Source organism: Lactuca serriola, chromosome 1 (assembly GCF_051521515.1).
Source record: "Lactuca serriola cultivar US96UC23 chromosome 1, Lser_US96UC23_V15, whole genome shotgun sequence".
NCBI classification, from domain to species: Eukaryota; Viridiplantae; Streptophyta; class Magnoliopsida; order Asterales; family Asteraceae; genus Lactuca; species Lactuca serriola.
Window position 1 is genome coordinate 136,771,764 of NC_136408.1, and position 11,558 is coordinate 136,783,321.

Below are 11,558 nucleotides of genomic sequence, written 5' to 3' on the forward strand. Positions count from 1 at the left end.
CTTGGATTTTTTATTTAGCCAATGGTGAGATGTTTAGTTGGATTTGCATTAGGTGCACATTAGATCAAATATATAAAATCCATTTTTTTTAACTTTTGAGGAGATATTGAGGAGTAGCACTTGCTATCCCTACCAAGTAACTACATCCACCACTTGGTGGTGGTGGATGGTAGGTGGGATGGGGTTGGGGGTTCACATATAAATGAGACATGACAAAAAAAGGTTAAAAAAGTCTCTTCATAGTTGAACTTAAATGAAAAGTTTAACAGATTTGGTAAAAGTGACAACCAATGAAAGAAATTAAGACCATAAGGATGGATGGTTGTGTGTCGTTTTTTAAATTTGTCCTAAAAGTGAAATTTTCACTAAACTTCAAGGACCAATTTGTAATTTAGTCTTCCAGTCCAGAAAAAAAAAAAAAAAAAAAAAAGGAAATTCAAAAGAAATTCAAAAAAAGCAAAACCGTGTTACTTTTTTCTTTTTTGGAAAGAACCCTGAAAGCCTCCGATCCCAACACGTAAGAAAACACCAACATTTTCGTTCTTTATTTATTATCTCTCGCCCTCTCCCTTCCTTTCATAGTGGACTCCTGCTGACTTACTGCTCATCTTTCTTTGTCTCTGTTCATTTTTCCTCTGTTATCGCTACTTCAGGTTTATGTAAACTCTGCTCATCTTTACCAGCTACTTTTGCTTTGTCTAAGAATTTCGCTTATCAATCACAGATCACAACATAATCATATGAATTTTCATAAACAGGTGATTAAAATTCTGTTTATTTCAGCTACTTTTGTTTAGTTTACATATCAGTTACAGTCCAATTCTCGGATTCTCATAAACTCCTTCCTTAATCACTCTGTATTTTGAATTCATAAACACAATTTTTACGTTTGGTTCTTTTTGAATGATGTTATAGATCCTTAATTGTAAACCAAAAACTCAAAATCAAGAAACTTCAATTTACGATTGTCATAATTCTAGATTACCTGCTAGCTGATGTTCCCCTTGTTCAAAACTTGCGGATCTGTCAAGACAAAATTAGGATGTTGCTCTTTCTGTTTGAAATTAAGCTGGATTAGGTTTATGTAATTATGTTTGGAGGTACAAAACTGATAAGAGATTTCTTTGTAGATTTAAGACATATGATATGACATTGGTCAGCTAAGCTGATGTCATTTGTGACTTAAATCATTCATACCTTCCCATTTCAAGTGTTTCCATTTCTTCCATAAGTTGTTCTACTTCTGATACAGAAAACAGTCTTCAAGTTCTATGTTGTGAAACTTGACATTTCTTGGTTATTTGGTGGTTAACTGGGTCAGCTGATAAAGCTTCAGTTTTCACTTCCAAGGATGACATCCGAATGGGATTAGCTGCTGACCTGGCAATCGCTTCTTAATTCTAATCTTAAAATGGAGAAGGAATAGCTTGGAGGAAATGTAAATCCCAAAGTCTTGTTGTAGGGTTCTGTTGTTGTCTCGGACCTTTTTGTTCTCAAACAACCAACCCTTCATGTAGTTCGCCTCCTAGGATAACTGAAACAGCCTCCATAACAGTCGGCTATGGAAAAAAGCAATGAAGTCCCAAAAATTGTATAAATGAAAACCTTATAGTTGATGCTAAACTTCAATGGAAAAGAAACATTATGAGGGAATTTTCACACCATAATGTAAATGGGTTACATGAGAGAGGAAACTTACCATGACTATCTCCATTGCCAATGGAGTCTCTGTTTGACACCTTTCTTGGCTGTATATCTTTTTCCTATTTTGGTAAAGTGGATTTGTTTCACCTACTAAAAGAATCAACAAATTGATATAGTTAGACAGAAGGCTACATGATCTAACTTTTAGGCTGCATTTGTCAAGATAGATATACTTTCAAGGGCATTTCAGTTATGAGGATCAGCAGGGCATTTATGTCTTTTTCATACATGAAAGATCGAGAGATCAAAAATTTCAATTTTGTCCCTATCTTGCATAACAAACGGGGCCTTAAAGCTTTAGCAGACAAAAAGATTTAGAGCACTAGAACCCTCACTCACTCTTTTTGTTAGTGAGTTCATAATCTTTAGCACACAAGTATTTACGACTTTGTATGTGTAGATTTTGATTCCTGCAGTGAAGTGCTGAACACTCCTTGTTCAAGACTTTTAGCTGTGCATTTAGTTGTTTTTGGAATGATATTTGGTGTTGATTTGTTTTCTTATGTAAGTGAACTTCAGATGAATTTTATTTAGACAACAATAGGGATACTTATGTGGGTTTAACAAAACAAAATAGAGATGTTGTACAACAAATGAACAAATTGTTTACATATTTTCTTGCAACCCAACTTAGCCAAAAAAAAAAAAAAAAAAAAAAAACAAAATTCAGTTAAGTGAGCAGCTACTTTTTAAATAACTCACATGACAATGTAAATTTTATTTTACATCAATACTTTGCTATAAGCAGATGAGATTTAAGTTGCATATTGTAATCAATAATTTGCTATTATGCATTGGCATTTGTACAGGTCCTAACATTAAAGAACAAGTGAAGAAAGCCGGTGAAACCAACTCTTATAACTAATAACTGAGAAGGGTGAAGGCTCATCAACCCATAACTCATAATGGTTATTCTCTCTGAGCTCCTCTCAGAAGGAACTTCTTCTTCTTCATCAACTCGTGGTTATAGTTCATCAGCTCGTGTCCCTCCTTCATCAACTGATGGTTATAGATATGATGTATTTTTAAGTTTTAGAGGTCTAGACACTCGTCTTAGTTTCACCAATTACCTTTATGAGGCACTTATAGACGCCAATATCAATACCTTCTTGGATGATGAAAAGATTGAAACAGGGGAAGATCTGAAACCAGAACTGGAGACTGCAATTAAGGCATCTCGGGCTTCTATTATCGTGTTGTCTGAGAACTACGCTTCTTCAACATGGTGCCTGGATGAATTGGTGCTGATCCTTGAGCAGCGTATCACATCCAACCATATTGTCATCCCAATCTTTTATCATGTGGAGCCCACACATGTCAGGAAGCAACAAAGTAGCTTTGGAGATGCAATGGCCAAGCATAAACAGACAATGGAGGCAGAGACAAATGCAGATAAAAGAAGTCAATTAGCTCAAAAGATGGACCGATGGATTAAGGCACTTGTAGATGTTGCTAATTTAAAAGGAAATGACATAAAAGGAAGGTAACCACTTTCTTACCCATATTTCCATCATCCTTTAATTTTGTTTCATTAACACATGAATGTTAGTACCACCTTCAAGTCATAGTGTCTTTTATGATAAATAACTTAACTGGCATGTTTTTTCAAACACAGCACAAAGATAGTTATGATGGTCTTGTGTAAACACAGTGAAGTTAGGTTGCCCATTAGTGAAATCTGGTATTACATTGGCATCTTTTAACTTTTTATACATAAATATTTATGACCTTACACATTGGATTCTTGTATGGTTAGAACATAGAAGAGTAAACACAATATCATTTTAATATGAAGGACTTGATTAAAATTATTAGTTATGATATAGTTTTGATTTTGAATCTTTGGACAAATTAAATCTCCAAATCTGGTTTGGTAGTTTTGTGGTTCTTATAAAATCTGCTTTCAGGCTAGAGACTGAGTTTATTGAAGAAATTGTGAAGGACATCCATCATAGATTACATGTACACTTAAGGTGCGTTGGACCACAACTTATTGGGATGGAATATGATATTAAGTTCATCACTTCATGGTTGAAAGATGGATCCTCACATACGACAGACATACTCACTATTTTGGGTATGGGTGGGATCGGGAAGACATCTTTAGCCAAACATGTATATGGGCTATATTCTCATGAATTCGACAAAAGCAGTTGTATTGAAGATATTAGTAGAGTATGTGATGGAAAGTTTAATGGGTTGCTTGATTTACAAGAAAAACTAAGCAGTGACATTTCAAAAACAAGTTCCGTTAAAGTTCATGATGCTTCGGTATACACCTCAAAGATAGAGAATGCAATAGCACGTAAAAGGGTGTTTCTTGTTCTTGATGATATTAGTACGCTTGATCAGTTGGATGCGTTACTTGGAAGCAAAGGTTTTCATCCCGGAAGCAAAATAATTATAACCACAAAGGAAAGACGTTTGATAGAGAGGTGTGCATTATTCAAAACAGACATTAAACCAAAGCATAGAGAGCTCTTGCTTCAAGGCTTACATGAGACCCAATCATGGGAACTTTTGTGTCTCCATGCATTCAAATGCAACTATCCCAAGACAGGTTATGAAGGGGTGTTATATAAGCTTGTGAAGTATTGTCAAGGACATCCATTGGCTCTTGTAGTATTGGGAAAATCTCTATATGATCGAGATGTAACTTATTGGGAAGGGTGCATAGAAGGGCTAAAGAAAGAAACAGATTCTCATGTGAATAATGTCTTGAGAATGAGCTTTAACTCTTTGCAATCCAAAAATGATAAGGACTTGTTTAAGTATATTGCTTGTTTTTTTGTTGGAATAGATAGAGATGTTGCTGAAACAATATTACAGGCATGCAATATAAACATAAGATCTGGAATCCCGAATCTCCTCGACCGATTCCTTCTTTCTATTGGATGGAAAAACGAATTGAAGATGCATCAGTTGGTTCAAGAGATGGGAAGATTTGAAGTACGTCAAGAATCACATGACAAGCCATGGAAGAGAAGTCTATTATGGTGTCATGAGGAGTCATTCAGAGTATTAAAACAAAAAAAGGTAAGAGGTCATATGTGGTTTTAAAAGTATGCATGTTAAAAATATTTTTTATGGTCTTAACTTTTTATTTACATTATGTTTCTTCTTAGGGTAAGGGAAATCTTGTTGGCCTTGCCCTTAACATGCGCATGCTTGAGAAAGAGATGTTGGGTGCATCATATAAGTTAAAAACAAATGCATTAAGTAAGATGGATAATTTGATGCTACTACAACTCAATTATGTTCACATGAATGGGTCTTATGAGAACTTTCCACCGGAACTAAGAGGTTTGTGTATGCATGGGTTTCATTTAAAGTATATACCTTCAGAACTACCTATGGAGAATCTTGTTGCTCTTGACATGTCATATAGCAATATTGAATCATTTATCGGTTGTTATCGTAATCCACAACGACTTGAGAAGAGGCAAAAGGTAACTTATCTTCATTTATTATTTTTCCATGTTTAGTTGAATTTCACTCCCATTCTAACTTCTTTCCATTTTTATAGTTGGATGGATTATGCTTAAAAAACAAAAGGTTGCTTGGATCATTGAAGGTTCTTAATTTAAGTTCCTGTAAACAACTTTGTAGTCTTGGTGACTTTAACCAATTCCCAGCTCTCGAGAGGTTAATAGTTAGAAATTGCACTCGTTTGCTTGAGGTTAGTGAATCAATTGAGCAGTGTGTTGAACTTGCCCTCATCGATCTAAGCTACTGCAAGCAGCTTAAAAACCTTCCAAGAATCATAGGCATGCTAAAGAAAGTTAAAACAATGTTGCTAGATGGTTGTAATCTGGGTGAATCTCAAACTGAGGATACAAATTTAGATATGGATTCACTGGACATGTGCAATGCTAACAAAAACATTAGCATAAGCACAAGAACCTCTTTCTCCACCTTTGTGGGTGCTATACCAAGCCGTTTGAAGTTTTTTTCAAGTTCTTTGCCAAGATCTCTAGTAAGGTTGTCCCTTGTAAATAATAATTTGTCCACTGAATCCTTTCCTATGGATTTTAGTAGTCTGTCCTTGTTAAAGGAATTATATTTAGATGGAAATCCTATCCATTCCATGCCCAATTGTGTGAGAACCCTTCATAGGGTTGAGATACTTAGTATGCTAAACTGTAATAAATTGAAGTTAGTCGAACATCCTCCACACACAGTAAAAATCTTGCTCTATTCTGATCACGAGTCTTTAGAAAAAGTTGTATTTGATCCCAAAATGTCTCCCCTCATGTTATTTTATTTTCCAAGAAGTTACACCCCTAGGTCGTATGAAATTGAAGGCATGGTGAAAATCCAGGCAATGGTGGGTGTTGAGGAAAAGGTATTACGTAGCTTGGGCTGGATTAATTTACTCCATAACAAAAGGAATGTGGGAAATAATCCTACGGAATCTGGAATGCAGGTTTTGTCAAGTTAACTGTCTTTCTTTATTTGACTACATAAAATACTATAATATAATCATTTAATTTAGATGTTTGTATTTGGCAGATGTTATATGAATTTGGAATATTCAGCACAACATATGACGCAGAGGAGATGCCGAGTTGGTTTATTCATAGAAGCGCAGGGCCATCGATTTCATTTACAATCCCATCATCATCTCCAAACAACCTCCTTAAAGGACTCAACTTCTGCTTTCTGCAGACAATGAGAGTTTTGTATGCGTTGCCTGTAAGTCTACATGATTATTTCTGCATTACACCGATGATCACAGTTAGTAATATAACAAAGAACCGCATGTGGATATACGAACCTCTCAGGGACAGATACTTTGTAGATCGAAAGTGTAGGGTGGTGTTAAGTCATTGGATGTTTGGGATGAATGAGATGGAGCCTGGTGACCACATTACTATTACTGTTACACCGCCACATTTTGAACTTGTAAAGGAGTGTGGGGTGAGTCTTGTGTATGAGGATGATGGAGAGAAGAAGGATGAAGAAGAAGATGTGTTGGGTTATTACAAGTCATGGAATCACATAATTGGTGGAGATCTCTCTCCTTTTCAGACAACTACAGGACAATTCATCCTAAGAAACCAGCAGTTTGTTACATTTGGCTTATGTATAATGACCCATTTATTTTAACAGATAACTTAAATCTTTTAAACAACTGGATCATATATATATATATATATATATATATATATATATATATATATATATATATATATATATATATATATTATTGATTTTATTGACCCATAAGATAAGATTTTGTTTTTATAGTAAAAAATAAAAGTTGTACTTTTAATTTATAAAATGAATAGATGCAAACATTGATTCAGAAACGGGGACAGTTTTGGTCCCAGGGGTATTTTGGGAAAACTTTCCTAATTTAAAGTTTTGAGTTAGTTTAGGATTCCAATTAGTTTAGTATAAATAGGGTATGGTTGTGTGACATTTTTAATTAAGTTTTTTTTCAGTAATAAAATATGGAGAACAAGTAATTTTCCCAGATTTCTTCCTCCCCTGTTTCGCTCATGCTCTGTTTCTTTTCTGCACACAGTTGAAGTTTCCATTCTGTCATAATCAAGTGAATTGATTCTTGTGTTAAGTTCATTTTCAAGAGAATTAAGCGAATTAATTCCTTCATCACTTTCCATAAATAGATGGATAATGACCCATTTATTTTAATACATATGTCATAACTTAAATCTTTTAAACAGGATCATATATACGATTGATTTTATTGACCCATAAGATAAGATTTTTGGTTTGGTATGGTGTGGTGGCATCCATTATACCCTACCCTGAGGAGTATTTAAACTTTTCATTTTCTAGATGATTGTCAGCTAAGAAAATTCTAGTAGCAAAAAGTATTTGAGAGGCCCTTCCTCTTGAAAGAATGGGAAAACCCTATTATTTATATAATTCATTATCAGTTAGTTGTTTCTGGTTGTGAATTTCCTGCTTATTCTCTTTACTCCGTGTGGGGCTTATCAGCACACTCAATTGATTAAGTCTTTCGATATGTTGGATCACATAAATATATATGGACCCAATACGTATGACTACTTTGTCCAAGTAGGTTGTTTGTGAACAATGATTAACATATCACTTTTAATCTATTTTCAGTATGAAAGGAAAAGTTTTGGTTCAGAGCTTTATCCCTAAGGAAGCTTGACATAAGTCGTCGCGCACATGAGGTATACTTTTTGACACCCAAACCTTTTCTCTCATCGCGTAAACAAAAGGAATACACAACCGAATATTAGGAATCAAAGCTCTCAATTCGTTTAGGGTGTAACAAAATAAGGGAGTTATAACCTTTCATTGAATGCATTGAAGTGGAAATATTAAAATTTGGAATCATTGAATACTACAAATATCTGTTCATACCATGTCTAAACACTATGGGTCAAAATCTAGGATTGAATTCTCACCACTCTCTGTCACAGTGTAATATGCAATTGAGACCAATTCATAGATTAATAATTTTCAGTAGATGTTGTTCTTGGGTAAATTCTATGTTAATAACAAACTATTACACTTTGGAAGACAATATGAAATTGTGTAAGCATATTGCTTGATTTTAAGGAATCTTATTGATAGATTCATTCTTAGGATAGAACCAAGAAACATGTTGAGAATGCTTAAATTGCTTCAAGAATTTGGAAGAGATGTGTCACCTGGACTCATTAATTCTGTTGAATCAAGAAAATGTAACATAATATATACGCTTCCAAGTAACTATCTGTTTTCATAACATTTTGTGTTGTATCCTGTATAATATATAACTTTTAAAATTTTCTTACTTTTCGTTTCTATGTAGGGTGAGGGGGGATCTTCAAGGTCTCATCCTTCACATGAAAAGGATTGAGAAAGTGAGGCTACATGACTGGCATGAGTTGAAAATAGATGCAATGGGAAAATGGGTAGCCTGATGCTATTGCAAACTCAATCGTCTATGACCTACTTTTCCAGAAGAATTAAGATAATATATACCAGCGTCTACTACAAAATTTAACACATTTGGAATTGTATGTTATTTCCCAACGAACCTTTTAAGCATAGGTATCAAAATTAAACACTTCTTGAATTGTGTGCTATTTCTTGATCATAATTTGAGCTGAAATCTTGACCATTGCCTTATCAACAATGTCTATCGTGTCTATGGACTCAAAAGCTCAAATCCTTGATAGGATTCTATAATTTATTTGGATACTATGTAAAATTCGCTTGCTTCACCTTAATATTTTAAGACTCCGATTCTGAAAGATGGGAATTCTTGTATCATTTGTTTTTTTAATTTTAGAAGCAACAGTTTTAATTAGGTCGCCCCTTTTTCTCCACATCACGAGACAGGATAGTAATAGGATCACATATTAATTTATATATCTTATCTTTACCGTCCTCTATATCTTTATTGTTACTCTTGTTGTTGTCAAAAGAATATCATATTCTCATTTATTTTCATTTTCCATCTCATCTTGATATTCTATCAAGTTATGAATAGTGTTTTTGCAACAAAGTTAGACTCCAAAATATGGTCATTTGAGGCTGAAAATAGATCATCTACATCAAGTCATCACTTATCGGTGGTCTTTTTGACCACTCTCCTTTAGTGTTTTTTTCATGTCCCCAGTGTCCTTATTAACAACTTGAATATCACATAACCCCTAACCTGATTTCACCTCTATATGAGCTAAAAAAAACCGGTTCATCTCCTTACCAACATCTTGATTACCATTGAAGCCATTAGAGTTGGTCATAATTACCATTCACACTTGCATTAGTAACCTTGTTTTCGGTATCCACATTGGAGATACAAGGAGTAGAGGCTTTAATTACCTCATTTGCAACAGCTATAGTATGCAACTCCATCATAAAAATAAATAAATAAATAAATCATGTTCCCAGTAATGTATTGAAACAAATGAACTCATATTCGTTTCTTCATGATACTCAACACTTCTATCGCTTCTGTTGACTAAGTAAGGTTCTTTTTATTAGTCTTCATGCACACTTTGCCTCCTAACCTCTATTTTTTCGATCTCTAACCACACAACCTGTCATCTACCACTGAATAATGCATCCCGAAACCTTTCTGATTAACAACTGCCACAGCTCCTTCTCGTTCATAGAGTTGGGGAAATTAGAAAAATGAAAAGTATAACAAAATATGATCCATTGATTTACACGATCTACTAAACTTCCTTCCTTCTCTTAATTGATCGATCTTTGTAGAAGAAATTTGCCATCCTCCCTCCTGGTTGCACTGTTTCTTACCTGATTGAAATCCTTTCATAAAGATTCCCCTGTTATTGGATTGAAGGAACCTCACTCATACTCCTAATAACACCTATCAAATTCCCCTGAAGCAATCTGGTAAGCCTCCTGATGAAACATGAAACTTCTGTATATATAACTTCCTCTTTCCAACAGAATTAGCCATAGAAACACAGTAGTCCTACGTATTGGGTACAGAAACGATTGAAATAATATTAAAACTGGAACTGTGTATATATATATATATATATATATATATATATATATATATATATATTTTCCAAATTACAATGTTGTAATAGGAGACACTGAAAATGGTGTGCTATAATAAACAAATCAATGAAACACGTTGCTATTTCTTGCATTTAAACCTTAAGAGTCAGTCAAAGATGGTATTCATGAGCATTCAAACCTTGAAAATGAATCAAAGCACGCATATAGGCACACAAGTCCCTGGTCTATTGCATAGAATCTGTGAAAAGAATTTAGCATGCTCTTCAAAGTTATTGAAACAAAGAAACAAACAAGACTAAATTACAAAAATCGTCTCTATGTTATATTACTTTTTATGCGTATGGTCAAGTCGATGGATTTAATGGACGGGCAACCAGGGACTAAAAGTGTGACCAAATGTTGGTTTAGGGATGGAAAAGGTAAATGATGAAACTATCAGACCATATCGATCGCATTTTCAACTTATTTTGTTATTAGGACATAATACTTTGAAGAATCTATCCAATTATAATAGTGAAACTTGCATTGTATCGGGATGATATTGCTACAATTAATAGGTTTTCAAAGTATATTGCGGTAATACGCATGAATGAAATTAGGATGCTATTAGAAAACAGATCAAAATTTTGTTTCTTAGATTTATCCCTAATTAGTAAAATGAAAAACTTGAATTGTTTGAGATATAAACAAGATACAAATTACACATACTCGACATTTTAAAATGAACAGGTTATAACACATTAAATAACAATGTGATATGCATTTATACCACTTATCAATTGGTGAGTCCTCAAAGACACATTCTTTCTGAACATCAATGCTATAACTAACTGTTACATTTTTCAAAGTAAAATGCCCTAAGAAAGAAACGGAAGTACCTTGCTATCATCATAAAACCAAAGTCATTTGAAGTTGCTAAAAGGTTTGGTATGTATAAATAGTCCCGTGCTTCATTAGAAGAATTGGAACTTACCAGTGGATTTACAAGAAGGAATTGAGATTATAGAAAACATTACATAAATAGTCCCATGCATCATTGGAAGTCATATATAGGTTAAATCATTAACTTTTTTCCTTGATGAAAATGGTCTTTGTGGTTTCAATTCCTTACATGGTTTGTTTCTAATCCATATAAAATGATATCTATATATACCATTTTAATAGATTTATCTTTTTTTTTTTACTTAATTTTATTTTTTAATATGTTAACATTGAGGGACCCACCATACCAAACAGTTCACACACCTATGTTCACCAGAAAGATTACCAAAGTTATATTCAAGCTTAGAAAATTACAAGAAATTAAGGTTGTATACAACAGTAAGAATAAAAAAAAAAACTCCAACAAGAAAGAAACTATCTCTTTT

General features: G+C 33.8%; 1 protein-coding gene across 5 annotated transcripts; it reads left to right on the plus strand.

Annotated features, from left to right (window-relative positions):
• Positions 1–529: 529 nt before the first annotated feature.
• On the plus strand, positions 530–8,945 carry LOC145099005 (disease resistance protein RUN1-like). 5 transcript variants are annotated; one of them, XM_079036604.1, is made up of 7 exons: positions 558–3,187; positions 3,612–4,740; positions 4,830–5,153; positions 5,231–6,130; positions 6,217–6,399; positions 7,804–7,874; positions 8,501–8,945. In XM_079036604.1, exons 1-6 carry the CDS (start codon positions 2,610–2,612, stop codon positions 7,840–7,842), a joined length of 3,153 nt encoding a protein of 1,050 aa, XP_078892730.1. In that variant the 5' UTR covers positions 558–2,609; the 3' UTR covers positions 7,843–7,874; positions 8,501–8,945. The 5 variants fall into 5 exon arrangements, with proteins under 5 accessions (XP_078892725.1, XP_078892730.1, XP_078892735.1 ...); XM_079036599.1 differs by lacking the exons at positions 7,804–7,874; positions 8,501–8,945 and having other exon boundaries at positions 530–653; positions 2,514–3,187; positions 6,217–6,838; XM_079036608.1 differs by lacking the exons at positions 7,804–7,874; positions 8,501–8,945 and adding an exon at positions 6,489–6,654 and having other exon boundaries at positions 559–3,187.
• The last annotated feature ends 2,613 nt before the right edge of the window (positions 8,946–11,558 follow it).